This window comes from Mustela lutreola, chromosome 13 (genome assembly GCF_030435805.1).
Source record: "Mustela lutreola isolate mMusLut2 chromosome 13, mMusLut2.pri, whole genome shotgun sequence".
In the NCBI taxonomy this organism is placed as follows: Eukaryota; Metazoa; Chordata; class Mammalia; order Carnivora; family Mustelidae; genus Mustela; species Mustela lutreola.
In genome coordinates this window covers 196,701-214,193 of record NC_081302.1, presented here as the reverse complement: position 1 = coordinate 214,193, position 17,493 = coordinate 196,701, and the positions used below count along the sequence as shown (strand labels likewise).

Genomic DNA, 17,493 nt, shown 5'->3' with positions numbered 1-17,493 from the left:
TTTTCTCTCTCTCTGTCAAATAAATTGGTGAAATCTTAAAAAAACAAAACCAAAAAACTATGCCTGGCAGTCAGCCCCAGGACAGACTGGCAGGGCCTCATGAGTAAACAGGGCTTGCCAGCCTCAGCCCCACGTGGTCTGGAATTCCCCAGTGGGACCCTCACCCCAAAGACCATGGGAAAACCAGCCAGGTCACAGCACATACCCCAGACCTCAAAACAAGTAGAGGGCTTGGCCAGGTCCCCTAGGGTCTTCACACTGATGGGTTTTCCAGAACCAACTCATATTCCTGGATCTCTGTCTGACCCCAGACTTGGAAAGCCCCAGTTTAGCTGGGCCAAAATAAGCAGGTGCCCCGAGGCTTAGGGGCCTGGGGCTGACCTACCCTCTGAAGCATCCGAGTTTAACGGTCCCACTGGACCCATCTTCCACCTGCCGCAAAGCCACGCCTTCTCTGCCGGCCTCGCCCAGAGAGCTTTCCCTGCACTAGCTAAGGTCGGCACCTGGGTGGGGGGGGCACCCGGCCAGGAGGAGGGATGATCAGACAGAAGCCGGAGGGCGGGAGTCAGAGAGAAGAAGAGCTGCCCACGAGGACGCCCTCTTCTGAAGCAGGTCTCAGGTACCCGACTCAGCAGGGAAGTGGGTCAGCGGGCTCTGAGCCCCTGGTAGCCACACGTTCGTGCGACAGGCTCACTCTGCTGAGTAAGTCCCCTCGGTGCTCATTTAAGGGTTCACTAAGGAGGAAGGCATGGGTGGGAAGCAGCTATCTCCTGTCTGAGGAAGTAATTGGGTACCACACCCAAGGAGGCAGTTCCACCCGAACCACAAAAGTGCTAGGTCTTGGACGTGGCAAGTCCGTCACAACCCAACTGGGCAGCCACAGGCTCTCTCGCTAAATGTGCTTTGGGAAAAGTCACCAGCTTCTCTGAGCCTCAGAGGTGGGAGCTGGTTAGAGTATCTGTCCTGTGCACTGCACAGAGTCGTTAGAAGATCGAACAGTGTGTTTGCAGCTCTCTAACCAGTGACCAATCCGGTGGAGTGAAAACAGACAAAATCAAACAGACCTTCTGCTCTTGTACCTCCCAGAAGTGGATTCAGGACTGAAAACAGAAACCACAAGAGCTAAAAAAGGAAAACGAATCAGACGAAAGGAAACATACAACAAAGCCACAGAGATCTCAAGGCACACGTCACAGTCCTCACCCACAGGGTGCACTTTTATTAGGATGGACAGGACGAGAAAGGAGGAATCAGCCCTAACCCAGCCAGCGCACGAGACAACTGGCCCACACGGAGGGCACACCTAACTGGGCCCACACTGTATCTCAGAAAATCGTGGCGTCCCAAAGGTCCAGAAAGAAATACACAGATGACGAGCACTCTCAAGTCTGTTAAATGTCCAGAAGACTCCAGAAGCCGGACCCTATCCCAGGAGGCTGCTCACCCTAGGACTGAGAAAGGGGGAAGATGGTTCTCAAGAAAAGCCTGGTGACTGGGTCCTGCTCCTGGTGCGAAGGGGGCCCCGGAGGCACCTGCAGCTGCAGAGGACACGGGGGCTTGCCGGCCGAGGGGAGAGCAGCCCAGCCACGGTCTCCAGGCCGAGTTACCCCTGAGTCTAAGAAGGATCTGGCCACTTCGCTTACCTTTGGGTTTTATCCCACTGGCAACTGGGGGCCAACGCAGAATAATGCTTCACATTATTTACGTGTTCCTGTTTCTTCACAGGAACAGAAACAATGTGAAGAGGAAAAAACAGCCACAAGAGCCATTCCTTGACAGACTAAGGAGCGAAGGGTACTGTTCTGTTTCTAGAAAAAGTTCTGTTTTACTGCGTAACTTGAGCACAGCCTCCAGCCTCCTTCAGAGGAGTGTGCTGCCCTCACCACGCAGTTCAGATGAGAGAAGCACCACGTGTGGTTCGTGTGTGAGATGCACCGCGTGTGGTTCAGATGTGACATGCAGAATAACTGACCAGCTGTATCGGGATGCAGCAGTCCCCAGAGAGGGGTTAAGCTTACTGGAAAACTGAAACCAGGGGCACCTTCGTGTCTCAGTCAGTTAAGCATCTGACTCTTGATTTCCGCTCCGGTCATGATCTCAGCGTCCTGAGATCAAATCCTGGGTCAGGCTCCTCACTGGGCAAGGAGCCTGCTTCTCCCCGCTCTCTCGCTCTGCCCCTCCCTGCCCACAAGCGCTGGTGCGCACACTCATGTGCTCTTTCTCTTTCTAAAAAAAAAAGGAAACTGAAGCCGGCAATGTGAAATTTCAGAACGGACAGACCCACAGCCCCGGGGAGTCCAGCCCTGAGCAGAAACACACCTCGTCACACAAGGAATCACTATCTTTGGCCCCACAGTCAGCCTGATGGCCCACCGCCCCTAGCAAAGACAAAACACACACGCCAACCAGAAGCTGTCCAGACGCCGAGGCCCGCGTGGGCCCGAAGGTTGACCCGACGACGCTTGTGCGCAGCCGGGGCCGCTCCTCTCCTGACTTCGAAGGGCGGGAATGGGACCCGGACTGCGGGAGCCCGAACGTGCTCACCGGCCGTGCCGCCGCCTCGCGCCCCGAGAACGGTGCCGGCCGCCTGCCGGGGAGGACGCGGCCTCAAACTCCGGCACTGGCGCCGGCTCTCCCGGTCCGAGCGACCCAGGACGCTCACCCGCCGCCCGGCCCTGCGCTCCCACACCTGCCGGCAATCGAGGCCAATCATTTTACCTTGCTGGGCCTTTCCTCTCCGAAAGCTTATTCTTTCACTTTTAAGGCTGTGATTTCTAAGCTCTTCATATGCCCGTCTCTGTGCGTAATTCTACGTGTGCCTCACGGGGATGCCCTCGAGCTGCTCTTCCCCGCCGGCCTCCGCCTCCGCGCTCCCCGCTCCGGCTGGCGGGCTGTGGGGCCTCCATGTCCAGGGCCGCGCGTGCGGCTCCGTTTGACTGTCTTTGAGGGGTGACCTTGGCTAGATTTTTCTGTGTTTTGTTTTTCTTTCTAGGCCTGCCCCTTGGAGCTTCCCGCGTGTCACCCAGGCCGGCCTGGCTCTGACTCTTCCCTCTGGAAGCTGCACGGACACCCACACGCGGGGCCCCACGGTTCAATCACCCTTTCAGCCGCTGTTTGCTTTGTCCACTCGTGTCCATTCGCCAGCAGATCACCTCGTGGGCCAGATCCCTCCGACACACGACTACCTGCTGCTTAGCGCAGAGCGGTCCATCACGGGGTATGCCCCACCCCCCCAGTGCAGACACAGGGTGCGGAAGACCAGACCATCAGGGAAGACCCCTGCTCAGGCATGGCGGTCCCGCTCTGTTCTCGAGCCTCAGACCTTGCAGGAGCAGCCGCCCTGCAAGACAGGACATCAAGTCCCCACAAGGCTCACCCTGAGGCCGGAGGACCAGCCACACACAGCGCCGGCCATGCCAGCCGCGCTGGCCACCACACTGTGACCCCAGGGGCATCTGTGCAGATCTACACCACACGCTGGCTCCCCCCTTCTCAAAAACTCAAGGCCAGCTCACAGCCACTTTCCTGACCTCGCCCACATGCAAACACACACCTGAAGTCCAGCTCTCTCTTAACCGATGCGCCCAGCTACAGTGGGAACGCCACTTTGTCCCACGACTAACAGAACAGCCACAGACTGGCCTGGAAGTCACCCCTTCCTGTCTAGAGGAATGGGCGTGCCCTTGCTCACACAGGCTTACTAGCACCACAAAAAAGGCCTTACTCTCCACTTGGACAGAGAAACTGAGGCAAACAGGGTTTAGAAGATTTGCCTCAAGTGGTAGAATTAGTGAGAAGGACAGTCTTGGGTCCGGGCCCCCAGGTGCTGTCAGTCCGCCTGCCTCTCCTCGCAGGCTCCCGGGGGCTCCTGTCCCTCCCACGGCCTGAATGACGCTCTGCCTGAGCCTCGGACAGCAGGAACCCACCTCCAGGGTCACTAGGAGGGGGAGGTGCACTCGCAGCCTCACTTGCAAGGCAACACGCAAACCTCAGCTCTCAGGTGTTCGCAGCTACTGCTTCTGTTTGCTTCCAGCAAATACATCCGTCTCCTCTGCAAACATGATGAAAACGTGACAAGCCGATGCTCTGATTCCCCGATGCCTTCAGGGAGGTGTGACTGCCTATATGCTCAGAGGCCTCACTCGTTTCAGAGAAGCAAATCTGAACGCTCCTTCCAAATGCGACATGCCGCCCACGTGAGTCCGCCACAGGGATCCATGCTCTGCTCACCTGGCGATGACTTTTCCCAAAGCGTAAGTGTTACCAGTGGCCCTGCTCAACAAACCATCCCTGGATTTCTGTTCAAGACCACATCTCCGCAATTCCTCGCCTCTTCAACATCCGCCCCGGAAGCCCCAGGCAGTGACTACAAGGCTCAGGACAGCAAGGGCAGGGCCCTGGGCCTCCAGCCGCTGGAGACGGTGGTCGCAAGACCATGAGCATCAGCGTAAACCCCAGCTCCACTTGTACAGGCTCAGTGAGTCTGGGCAGGTAAACAAAGTTATGTGGGTCTCCCTTCCTCAACTTCAACGTCGCAGACTCGTGAGAACGTGCACGAAAATGACATAACACCTGCAAACCAGATCCCAAGAGTCTGCAACTCTGCCCACACCACACACGGGCACAGCAAGCCCAGCCCTTCCCATGTAAAACCCAGAGACGCGAACTAAAATCACACTTGGCCCCTGAGCCCGGCTGCTCCCCAGACATACCCCAGATCTGCACACTAGCCCTTGGGGGTTAAAAATAGCACAGGCAGCTAGCTGAGCTCGGTTAATAGAATATCCAGGTTAATTTTAGCATCAGAGTGCTCAGGGGAATACAGAATCCCTGATGCCAAGAGCCGTGTGTGGCCTGCCCCTTCTCCCACTGTCAGACACACACAATGAAAAAGCCAACACACTGATGTCTCTGCCTTATATTCACAAAGTGTTTTCTCTCATTGGGAAAACCACATATTCCTACCCCGTGAAGACCCTACCACCAACAATAACTGCTCTAACTTAGCAAGCAGGCGGCCACCGCCTCTGACCCTTACAGGACCCTGTGAGGAGCACAGTATTGCTTCCCATGTAGGAAATCTGGTTAAAGATCCCACGTTTAACAGAGCCCCTGTGGTCTGGGCCATCTCCACCACACCCCTCCAAAGCAGCCATCTAGCCAGGGAGGTGCCGGCCAGAGACCCTCCACCACCATTTCCTGCTCCCGCCTCCCTCAGTTCCCTGCCGAGGGACGTCCCTTTCTGGTGGGATGGTGTTTGTGTCTGGCTGGAGGGAAGGCACAAGGCTGGGGCGGGCTCGCCTGGGCCCACAGCACCAACACCCTGCAGGGCCATGTTTTCCTGAGTGGGAGGAGCTATCAGGTCTGGTGTGCCGTCCGTCTTCTCGGCCGGACAAGTTGTAATCTTACAGAGCAGGAACGCTGAGAAAGTGCTCAGAGCCCAGCGGAGCCTCAGAGGCTCCATGGAGACGGAAGGGAGAAGCAGGGAAGAGGGAATCCGGTGGCAAGGAATCAGGTGGAGTGGCCTCACACAGCACACACATGCCCACACACCAAGCAGATCCAAACTGGGCCCTCAAGCCTGATAATGAAAACCATTAACAGGGCAAGGGGGCTTTTCTCACTCTTGAGTTCAAGGATAGGATTTTTTTTTTTTTTTTTTTAGCTCAAGAGAAAAACCTTTGTATATTGCTCTTTATTGAACATTTTATAAGGATAAGATGACACTTTTAAAAACCAGAGGTAACTTTTATGGGAAAAGAACATACCCCGGGAAGCAAGGCTATACCACAATGCCTAAAGGGGCGTCGTGTCCAAAATAACACAGAAGAGCTCTGGCTGTGGTCCCCGGCACACTCCCTACCCACAGCCGTCAAGCTGCTTCCCCTCCGGCACCAAGGCCCTGACTCATGGAAAGTCAGAGAAGCAACTTCCTCAAAGTTACCACCTCAGAGGAAGTGCATTTGGCCTTCGCCCACAAGAGACACTAGTACAAAAACAGTAACAACTGTTCCCAAAGGTAGACAATGTTTTAGATTTTTAAGTGTGTGGAAGAAGTACCAAAACACCTGCAAGGTTTCAGTGGAGAAAGCAACAGGCTCTTCAAGACAAGGACTCCAGTTACAGTAAAGATGCCTCAGTCTGATTTGGCTTTTGCAAAAGGTGGAAGGGCGAGAGAACGGGGGAGAGAAAGGACCAGATTCTTCCCACTGTCCCCAGCCTTCGCCTGTCAACCAGACAAGGACCACCACACAGTCCAAAACTATTTAAGAATTAAAGGCCAAGGCCCTGATACCTAAAACACTCTTCATTCCCCCAAAAATGTTCTGCCTTTTTTCTTAGCAACAGGAGTAGTGACATTGCTTACTGGTCTAACTTCAGGGAGAGTTTTTCTTTCTCTGTTTTCTGACAGCGAGGGGTGCGTATTAATGCAAGCCAGAACAATCCCCTCTTGTACACCCCCACCGGATGCAGCAGACAATTACTGCCTGCATTTTGCAAATGGAAAAATGAGGCTATGGATGGGGAGGCCACTTGCTCTGGGTCAGCTAGCCAGCCAAGAGCACACGGGCGTGCGGCCAGCTAGCCCGGAGACTAGGTTTGGAGATGAATGGACGGCCTGGCCAGTGTGTCCCCGAACGAGGAGAGGCCAGTGTGCATGTGACCATATGTGTGTATGACTCATGCATGTCTGCTCCTCTCCCAGATCAACTCTGGCGTTTCTCGTCATCTTGTGCCTTTAAGACCAGGGCATTCAGGCAAGTCAGAGGCAACACTGGCCACAACAGACAACCAAGGAGAGAAATCAAGAGCTCAGCACACCACGTTCCATGTCCAGAACCATCCCGATCCCATTCTATTAACAGGCTCTCCCTCGACTCAGATGAGACTAAGCCCCAACCCAGTGCACCCAGTTCACCCTCGGGGCTGCAGCCCAGCCTCGAACTCAGAAGCCCAAGCCGAGACCACCCAAACACAGAAGTATGCCCTGCCGTGCTGTGTATAGCCCCTTGCTCTCTGACCGCCACCCCGATAAAAAGGGGAGACACTGTATCTCCCTCTTACAGCTCAGCATTGTGCACTGTGATGAGGACCCTCAGAGGAGAAACAAGAGCTTCTTGGAGATGGAACAACACCCAGGGAGTTGGACGCTGGTGCTGTCCTCACTGCTATAGCCCTCAGATCTGGAGAAGGGGCTCCAAAGCTCCCAACAGCACCTTTTCCCCTGGGGGTTAGAGATGGCAGATGCTTCCATCACTGCACTACTCCAAAGCTGAGCTGGGTGGTTCCCTCCCTCGTTGAAAGTGGAACACAAAGCACAGAAAGCCTAACCAAGCGCTGTCTCCGAACCCTCTTCCTTCCACAAGAGGCCCCTCTCTTTCAGATCCAGAACCCACCCACAGACAAGGCCAGTGGGGCTGCTCTCCCGCATCTCCGGGGGTCTCCTCAGTCCCCTGCTTCCTGTACTGTACCACTCTGGAAAGAAATCAACACTACTGTTCCAGAACTCTCCTGGAATTGAGTGTCAGAATGGCAGTGCCTGGCCTGAACCACAAGGTCCTCAGACCCACTCCTGCCTGCTGTACGCAGAAAGCCTGGCACTCTCCTCCACAACCAGACCCCCATGCCAAGGTCCCCCTCCTGCTCCCTTGATCCAGGAAGCATCTGGAACCCTCGGGGTGATGTCCCTCACACTCCCGGACGATGAGTGAGGGCTCTGGGCCGGAGGACGTGGCAGAGGCAGTGTGCCTGCCCCCGCTTCAACGGCTGGGACGGTGGAATCTCTCAGTACGAAAGTGACAGCAGATTTCACCCAAGTGAACACGAGAAATCGGCTGCAGGCAGACTCGAGCCTGAAGATCTGCTACATCCAGTCCCGGTGCTTCTCTGCCAAGTATCCACAGTGTCTCAGCGATGATCCCCGAACCAAAATAAAGCGGACAGGAAACGACACGCGGATTGGGGCGGCTGGAATTCCTCCGGCAGCATCAAATGTCATCAACAACGGACAGTCCCTGGGTGCCTGGCTCTGTTCCCAGCGGCCCCTTTTCACGTGGGGCAGAGCAGGGACCGCGGACGCGAGGGGACCCCGAGGTCGGGCAGCACTGCGGGTCCGCCGAAGGCTGTTCTCTCTCCCGGGACGTTTACCGCATCGCTGTGCGACAGTCACTCCGGACAAGGATCTCGTTTTTAGGAGGCAAAGCACTTGCCCACCGCCCTCCGGAGACAAACAGCGGCGGGCAGACGCGGGCCTCTCCGGACGGCCCCAGCAAGTGCGGACGAGCCTCCAGCCCCCCCGGAATCCGCACATCACGCCCTCCCCAGGCCCGCACGGCGACGCGGCCTGCAGGGCGGGCGCCGGTGGCCCTGAGCCCCTCCGGCCGGGTCTCCGCGGAGCGGGCCGGGGCGCTCCCCGCCTCCCCGCGCGAGCAGCTGGGGCCGGGCGCGCAGCGCACATCCGCCGCGGGCCGCGCACGCACAGCCGCGAACACGCACAGCCGCCCCCGGGGCCGCGCGCCCCGCACCGCCCGCAGCCGGAGCCGGGCCCACGCCCCCGGGGCACGCGTGGAGGGAAGCGTCCCGGGGCAGCCGCGGCGCGGAGACGCGACCCCGCGGTCCGCCCAGCCGCCCGCGGACACGCACGCCCGCAGGCTCCCGCCGCGTCCCGCCGCGTCCCGCCCCGCACCGCCCCGCACCGCCCCGCACCGCCCCGCACCCGCGTCCGCGCTGCCCGGCCCGCCGCCGGGGAGGGGGCGCGCGGCGCTCACCGATCTTGATCTTCACGCTCTGGAAGACCCGCAGCCCCTCCTCCTCCACCGCCATGCTGCGTCGCCCGCCCGGAGCCGGCGGGCCTCGCCCGGATCCTCGCGCCGAGCCCCGCGGAGCAGCCGCAGCCCGAGCCGCCGCGCAGTCCCAGCGCTCTGCGCCAGACCCCGCGCGCCTCCGCCGCCCCGCCCCGCCCACCGGCCTGCCCCGCCCCGCCCACCGGCCTGTCCCGGCTCCCCATTGGCCACGGCTCCAGAGAGGCGGGGCGCTACGGTTCCGCCCGCCTCGCGGCTCCAGCTGCCCATTGGCTGAGGCCTGGGAGGCGGGAGCGAGACGGCTCCGCCCGCGGAACAGCGCCAGCTCCTCATTGGCCGAGGCTCGGGGAGGGGCGGAGTCGGTCTCGGGAGGGCTCGGCAGGGACCGGCGGGGGGGGGACGCGGAATGGGGAAGACGGCGCCGGGAGGCGAGAGAAGGGATGGAGAGCCGGGGGCGGGGGAGGCCCGAGGACACGGCGGGGGGAACCGGGGGAGGGGATGGGGGGACCTGGCTGGGGGTGGGGGTCGGGTGGGGGAGCCAGGAGGGGGGACGGGGAAACCGGGCGGGGAGGGGCTGAGGAGGGGGAGACCCCGGTGGGGGACCCGCTGGGGGGCGGGGCGGGGCGGGGCGAGGAGGTGGAGGAGGCCGAGGAACCAGAAGCGGGAATGGAGGAAATGAGGGGGGAGGGGAGCGAAGATTGGGGGACCCCGTGCGGCTAGGGGCCCAGGATAGAAGGAAGCCAGACGGGAGGGCTGGGGGGGTAGCCGGGCAGCGGAATGCAGTGGGTCCGGGGCAGGGGCACGGGGGAAGGAGGGCGACCCTGAGGCTTGGAAGAGCGTCGTCTAGATTAATGTTCTCAAAATCCTGAATCCCAGACATCCCTAGATCGTCTGGACCTGAGAGGCGTCCCACCTCGTGCTACAGACAAATGCTCCCTCTGTTTGCTGGTGACTGCAGAGACCTGTGCGGGACGGTGGTAAGCCGGGGGCCTCCAGCCCCACACCTCCACCGCGTCACCATCTCCCCACTGGAGACGGGCCGGATCAGACAAAGGAAGAAGGTCTTTTCTGCAAAGGAGCCTCACAACCAAGGCGTGTGTGCAAAGGGCTGGAGGAAATAAACCCCAAACCAGATCCAGAGAACGTTGGCTTTGGGCAGGGAGAACAAAAAAGTAGATCAGGTTAGGGGTCATTGAATTATGGGAGAGGATTTGGCACTTGGCAAGTACCCCACGCCTCTGGCATGGCCTTCGGAAGCTCAGAACAAGTGATATCCCGCACTAAGTGGGGATGCCATGGACATGGCAGACAGCAGGTTAAAGCATCGCAATGCTCAGAGAAGCAGCTCAGGAGAGTAAATACACTCCTATGACCGGGAAAGCTAGTTGCAAACTAGGTTTCCTGCAAAGCCTGGAGGGCACTTCATGACAAAAGTGGTGAGGACTGAGTGAGAGTCTCCGCAGGAGGTGGCCATTGTAGGCCTGACCTGAGGGTACAGATGCCAGCACTGGGCTCGCTGATAGCCATGCCGGTGATCAGATAGTGACATACTAGAGGCCAAGCACTGAGGTTTCACCAAGTGCTATCACATACTGAGCCGCAGGACTGGAGGGGCAGCTGGGGCGCTGTGAACTGCACAGGGCCGCTGAGATGGTCCACCGGACATGCTGTCAGAAGCAAGGCAGTTGCCAGCCGGTAAGAGGTGGTTCCATCCGTACAGCCAAAAGCAATCAAAGACAGGTATCAGTAGCTGAAGAAATGTGCCCAATAAGACATCACAGTCCCTTGCCAAGTTTTCAGATGTGAGCCTGTTTTCATCCTCAGAGCCCACCAAGTGGAGGAGATAAGCTGGCAACATGTATGCATGGTGAGGGTTCCCCTAGGACACCTCGGCCCAGCAAAGGCACCTGTGGCCATTTACCTAGACATTTCAAACACGCCTGGGCTTCAAGTCATGAGACACAGGGACCCAATGTGTAGAAAAAGATTTGTGAGGTCCAGGGAATGAGTGGAGCCCAGGCCCCAGCAGGACTAACAGTGAACACGCCCGCCCCCACCAACCAGTTACCACTGATTTCCTCTGGCACTGAAGGTATAACTGACACAGACCTAGGTGACAGTGGCCAGAAAGCTCACATCGGTTCCTTGCTGTGGGGGTGAGGAGTCATCCCAGGACGGAGGGCCAAGTCGGGTGCTAGGATGGAAAATAAAAACAATAACACACCTGGGGAAACAGACCAAGACTGCCCTTAAAGACCTCATGGGCTATTTAATTGGCCAGTTCCCCCCTCTGATACCAGATGTGTTCTGGGTGGTGACAGTAGACCAGCTCAACCTCACAGCAGTCCCAGCTGTAGCCACTGTGCCACCTCAGCCTCTGGCCAGGGTGTGTGGCCATGGAGCCAAGATGTCCACAGAGCAAGATGTCCACGCTTCACCACCCTCAAGAAGGAGAATCTTAAGCAATTTACATCACATGGTGTAGACTAACCCATAATCTGCCCCACTGGGAGGCTTTCCTGCCCTCTGTTACAATATAGTCCAAGGACACCTAGACCATCCGAACAGGCTTCAGAATGTTAACTTGGGGGTACCTGGGTGCCCCCCAAGTTAGTTGATTAACTGTCTGCCTTCAGCTCTGACTCGATCTCAGAGTCCCAGAATGGAGATCCACGTCGGGCTCTCTGCTCCACAGGGAATCTGCTTCTCCCTCTGCCTCCGTCTGCCTCTCTGCCTGATTGTTCTCTCTCTCTCTCTTTCAAATAAGTAAATAAATAAAATATTTTTTTAAAAAGTGGGTGCACCTGGGTGGCTCAGTCAAGTGTCTGCCTTTGGCTCAGGTCATAACCCCAGGGTCCTGGGATTGGGCCCTGTGTTTGGCTCCCTGCTCAGTGGAGAGCCTGTTTCTCCCACTCCCACTCCCCCTGCTTTCTTGCTGTCTGTCTGTCTGTCTCTGTCTGTCTGTCTGTCTCTCTCTCTGTCAAATAAATAAAGTTTTTAAAAATTAAAAAAGAATGTTGACTTGGTTCAGTATGTTAATGACATCATTTTAGTCTCACCAGATGAGCAAGAAGCTGGCGGTTCATTGGAGGCTTTGGTGAGACATAAGCACTCTAAGACACATGTGCTCAGAGGATGTGAGTGACTTTGTGGAGATTCAGGGGTTCCGCACATCAGTGAGGCATCATGTCCCTGAGTATGTACTTTTCTTCCTCTTAACACAGAGATCCACACAGCATACTTCTAGAATTCCTCCCTCAACAAAACTCAACCTCCTAAGAAATGTGCAGTACCATGTCTTCTCAAAAATGTTCTGCACAAAGGAAGTGATCATTAATTTTCTAAATTAAAATCTGTTCTTTTAGAGTTTTGATGGAAAGGAACAGGAAGACAGGGGCACTTGGCTGGCTCAGTCGGTGATGGGTAAGAGTCTTGATCTTGGGGTTGTGAGTTTGGGCCCCACATTGGGTGTGGAGCTTACTTTAAAAAAAAAGAAAGAAAGAAACAGGAAAACATTGGGGGATTAAAGGAAGATGAGGGTTTTGTTGAAAGTACCTATAATCTCCTTTGTTTGTAGCACAGTTACACTTTCTCTCTTTGACAGAATCCTCTTCTGTACTTCCCCCAAAAATATTTCTTGAAAAGTATCAATCTATCAATAAGTAGATATTTATGAATTGCTAAGACATCATAATTACATCATCTATTATTCATATTTGACCAAAATACTTTCAAAGGATTTGAAGTGGCATAAAATAAATGACCAGTCTATAACAGAATGATTTTTAAAGGGGCAAAGAAAGCACTGAAGGAAGAAGCTGTTGTGTCAAATGTCGACAGTGGAAACGGCCACAACCACAAGTGTAAAGCTCCACTCCGAGTTTCCTGGTAGTCAAGGTGAAAAAGAACATATGGAAATGTGGCATTTCATATCAGTTATATTATCTTATAAACGGAAGTATATTCGTTTTTCTGGAACAACATAGCCAACTAAACAATATGGAGTTTTTTTCCCTGGGGATATTCAGCACATTAGGGAAGGAGGTTTCCAATCTCAGGGACTGACCTTTGTGGACATGCTCATGGCAGTGGCGGGCAGACAGCAGAAGCTCCGCTAACACTTGTGGACTAGATGTACTGGCTTCTCCCGCTGCCTCATGGAGAACTCAGGGACATACCGTTAATCCATAACTCTCGGGTAAGGTCTGCTCAGGCTCTCAGGAGTCACGGAGTGCAGCTCTCGAGGCCTGAGCATCCAGGAGAGAGGGCTTTCCAAGAGTCTAGATGGACAAGCCCTGACACACCTTTGAAGAGCATTTCTCAATATTAGTTGCTTGGGCCACAAAGAGGACAGAAGCCGGACAGTGGACACATCTACACTAAGATTCCTTCAGGATGCTTAGAGCCCAGACGGTGTGTGGCTGGTAGAAAGCAGGCCTAGTGCTCCAAGAGCAAGTGGGCTGAGCGTGGACACTTGGCCCGTCCACCCTGAGGAAGCACCAGTAGGCCCGGCTTCGCACACCACCAGCCCTTGGGGAGCACAAAGGCCACGCACCTGCCCTCATCACAGCGAGGCAAGGAACTGTGCACCTGGAAACGGGAAGGAAGGGACATCTATCTGACTGGAAGTGGAGAAAAGCAAGTGGGATATTTTCCAGTCTCTCCTCCTGCTGTGGCAATTGAAGACGCCTTTTGAAACCCAGAGATAAGAGGGAAGTGGCCGGGATCCCTGATTCATGCTGGAGGGCCGCCGGCATCTGCAGCCCGGAAAGTGAGAGATCCGAAAGCGAGAAACGAACTTCCCACTTCTTATTGGGTAAAGCCAAACCGACTAAGGAATCCACATAGCCCAGACCCATGTCCTGACCAATAAAATCCTCAGTGAAGTGTATGTGGTAAAATCGACAACACAAGAAACAGCAGGAATTGTCAAGGGTGTGGAGAAAGAGAAGAGTCACTTGGGTGCAGCCACGGCAGAAAACAGCTCGGGAGAGTTCTCAAGAAGGCGCCGTTAGAACTACCCTAGGACCCAGCAATTGCACTACTGGATATTTATCAAAGAATACTGAATTCTACTTCAAGGGAACTCATGCACCCCAATGTTTATAGCAACATTATTTTAAAGTAATTTTTTAAAAGATTTTATTCATTTATTTGACGGAGAGACGCAGTGAGAGAGAGTGCACAAGCAGCAGGAGCAGCAGAGGGAGAAGCAGGCTCCCCTCAGAGCAGGGAGCCCGATGCGGGGCTCGATCCCAGGATCCTGGGATCATGACCTGCGCCAAAGGCAGACCCTTAACGACTGAGCCACCCAGGAGCCCCATAGCAGCATTATTTACCTTAGCGAAGATCTAGAAATAGCCCAAGTGTCCATTGATAAATGAACGGATAAAGAAGACGTGGTGTACGTATATAATGGAATATTATTTACCTGTAGAAAATAATGAAATCTCGCCATGTGCAACAACACGGATGGAGGTACAGGGCAACATGCAAAATAAGTCAATCAGAGAAACATACATACATACCATATGATTTCACTCACGTGTGGAATATAAGACGCAAAACAAATGAGAAAAGGGGAAAAGAGAGAGACAAACCAAGAAACAGACTCTTAACTGCAGAGAACACACGGATGGTCACCAGAGGGGAGGTGGTGAGGGATGGGGGAGACAGGACAGGATGACGAGAGCAGCACCAGGATGAGCCCCGGGGGACCCCTGGAAGCCTTCCGACACTGCACTGTAACACTGTGTTCATTAAGTAGAATTCAAACAAAGCCTTAAAAAATAAACTTTACTTGAGACGCTATTTGATTAATGTCAGTGCAATATTAATCATCATTAATATCAATCATCTGTCAATTTGAGTAATAATAAAATATAATCGCAGATGTCTAACAGATTTACTCTTTGAAGACATTTGTGTAATGTCTTGATTGCTTATTATGAAGAATATTTGCTCAAAATAACTGCTTTTTTTAATGTAATAAGACCTAACTTACTATTTTTGACCAGAATTGGCCAAATATCAGGGTATTTTTTGAAGAGAACCCTGAAGTTAGCAATTAATTAGACTCCAAATTTTATCTTCTTAGCTTTGGTAGGAATATATGTATTTTTTTCCTTTTAAAATCTCCATCAAGGGGCACCTAGGTGGCTTAGTCGCTGCAGCGTCCAACTCTTGAGTTCGACTCAGGTCATGATCTCAGGGTTGTGAGATCAAGCCCTCATTTGAGCTCTGCATCCACTGTGGAACTTGCTCAAGATTCTCTCTCTCCCTCTCCTTCTGCCGCTCTCTCTCTCTGTAAGGAAAAAAAAAAAAGCCTCCATCAATCCCAAACCCCAACCCTAACCCAACCCTGTCCCAGAAAAAGCTCAAAGGAAAAGGGTTCCTGATTTACACCATTTGGGATGGGGATTCGCTGTCAATCGAACAATCAAACTGTTCTGACTCTCAAAACTTAGCAGGATCATGGCACAAACTCCAAAGGAGAAAAATCCCAGGGCTCTGGAAAATTTGTCTGACCCACAGACATGTCCTCCAGGGAACCAGCACTGGAGACCCAGAGCAAGCGTAGCAGCAAGTCTCAACCTTTTGCCCACATGGTCCCGTCTGGCAAACTGATAGTGTCAGTGCCCAGGAAGAGCTGGTCTTTTTGTAAGACATTAGATTCAGAGACCCAGGGTAATAGGAAAGACTTTAAAGGGGCCAAAATGGGGGCACATGGGTGGCTCAGTCAGTTGGGCACCGACTCTGGGTTTCAGCTGGGTTGTGATCCTGCGGTGGTGAGGACAAGCCCCGCACTGGGCTTGGTGCTTGGTGAGGAGGCTGCTTCAGAGTCTCTCTGAAATAAATAAATAAATAAATAAATAGATTGAGTAATTAATTAAGTCTTTAAAAAATAAAAGGGCAAAAATATACATGTGTGCCCATCATTATAACAAGTATTTTTATTTCTTTGCTCCTGTCAAGGTTTTATTAGTATTTACATACAATCCCACACAGTGGCCCTAGAATTGGAACGGTAACTCTGTTTAGCAATTCATTTATTCAGCCTTTAGTGAGCGCCCAGCATGTCTCTGGAAGCTGCTGGGCGCTGTGGGAATATGGGAGAAACACAACACACCCCTCACCCCAGGGCCTTGAGTCACCCACACAGTTTCTGTGCCTGTGCTCGGCTCAGTGTGGACCCGCAAACCAGAGAAATAGAAGAGAAGGTCCAGGGAGCAGGGCCTCTCCTCAGCGGGAAAGTGTCTCCCCTCATCCGGGAAAGCCCTCCTGGGATGTCGGAGCCGCACTCCCCAGGCCTCAGGGCATGGGCGGCACCAGGGGGAGTGGATGGTGGCGGCCACTGAGAAGGAAATCTGCCAGAGCGCGTGTTACCGTGTTACCGGGGCCAGTGACCGCAGAGAGGAAGAAGGACAAAGCTGGGCGCTCGGGAGCAAACACAGGACGCGCGGGTGTGGGTACCTCTCCTGTACCTTCGAGCATGAAAAGTGAAGACGGACACAAACACTCTGATGTGAACCTAACGGTCGCCCCAGGTTATTTCTAAGTGTCTTTGTGAAGTGGGGACAGGTCCACTTTGTGAAGTGGGCCAGCGCGGTCAGACCCGACTCCGCCAGCCCCCCTCCCCCCACCGGGGCTCCTAGTGGCTTTTTCGTCTCCCCCTCCTCCCCCCGGAAGGGCGGGGCTCCTTCCTCCCCAGCTGGAGGATGCTGAGCCCCAGGTGTCGAGAGCTCCCCGTCCCCCTCAGCCCTCCCCTTGCTCGCTGCCACGGGCCCCCACCCCTGTCCTCCCAGCGGTGCTTGGAGCCAGTGCTGAGTGTGGCCTCTGGTGCCCAGGGTGACCATGGGCCCACGTTCCTCTGCAAAGACAAAGCCACTAGGGCTCCCTGAGCCTGTGAGAGATCTGCAAACCCAGAAACAGCCTCCAGCCTGTCCTTGCACAGCCGGGGGGGTCCAAACTCCACTCAACAACAAAGAGGAAAAACCTGCTCACGTGAATGAGGACAGCCTGTCACAGGGGCCTCATGACTCCTTTTAGACGGCACTGCGGAGTGACACTCTGTGGAGGGGGAGAGCGGACAGGGGCTGTCCAGGGTCGGGGAAGGGGGGCGGAGGGACCCTGTGGATGGAAATGGTCTGTGTCTTGGCAGCGCCGGTGGCCCCGGGAATCCAGGCGTGACAGAGTCGCACAGATCTGAGCGCACACGCGGGTGCACGCAGAGCGCGCCGTCTGCGTCGGTGGGATCGGCTGGAGGCTGTCTTGGCTGGGATCTTGGATACAGGCAGCACAGTGCCACAAGATGTGGCCAGTGGAGGGAACGGTGGCCAGCACCGGGGATCTTCGTGTTACTCCTCATTGTGCGTGTGAATCTGCAGTCCTCTTGAAAGAAGAAACCCCGAAGGAAGGACAATACGGCAGTGACTGTCTCCCCTGCAGCAGCCTCACGTGGGCCGACATCCTCTCCTGTGGGGGGGCTGGTTGCTGGTTCCCCACAGGAAGGGCGTGACCTCTTGTTTATCAGTCGCACCTGAGGAAGCGGTGCCCTCTGCCCTCGGGGTCCTCGCTCGCAAACACTGCCGGGGGTTTGACCGCAGCCGACCCAGTGCACCAGGGAAGGGTTCGCCCCCAGCCCCCCGCAGAGCCGCCCCGGGAGGGCAGGCAGACAATCCCAGGCTCCTTG

At 55.2% G+C, this 17,493-nt stretch overlaps 1 protein-coding gene and 1 long non-coding RNA gene across 2 annotated transcripts in view; both read right to left on the bottom strand.

Annotated features, from left to right (window-relative positions):
* RASA3 (RAS p21 protein activator 3) overlaps nt 1–8,926 on the bottom strand; it is a 113,795-nt gene extending 104,869 nt beyond the window's left edge. Inside the window, exon 1 of the mRNA XM_059144535.1 lies at nt 8,769–8,926. Within this exon, the coding sequence (XP_059000518.1) occupies nt 8,769–8,823 (55 nt within the window). The 5' untranslated portion in view covers nt 8,824–8,926. The remainder of the gene's footprint in view (nt 1–8,768) is intronic.
* A 5,747-nt stretch (nt 8,927–14,673) lies between these two features.
* On the bottom strand, nt 14,674–17,248 carry LOC131813803 (uncharacterized). The gene is made up of 3 exons (XR_009346982.1): nt 16,806–17,248; nt 15,557–15,648; nt 14,674–15,105 (listed from the first exon to the last, which is right to left on the bottom strand). It is a non-coding gene; the product is annotated as an uncharacterized LOC131813803 (long non-coding RNA).
* Nucleotides 17,249–17,493: the final 245 nt, after the last annotated feature.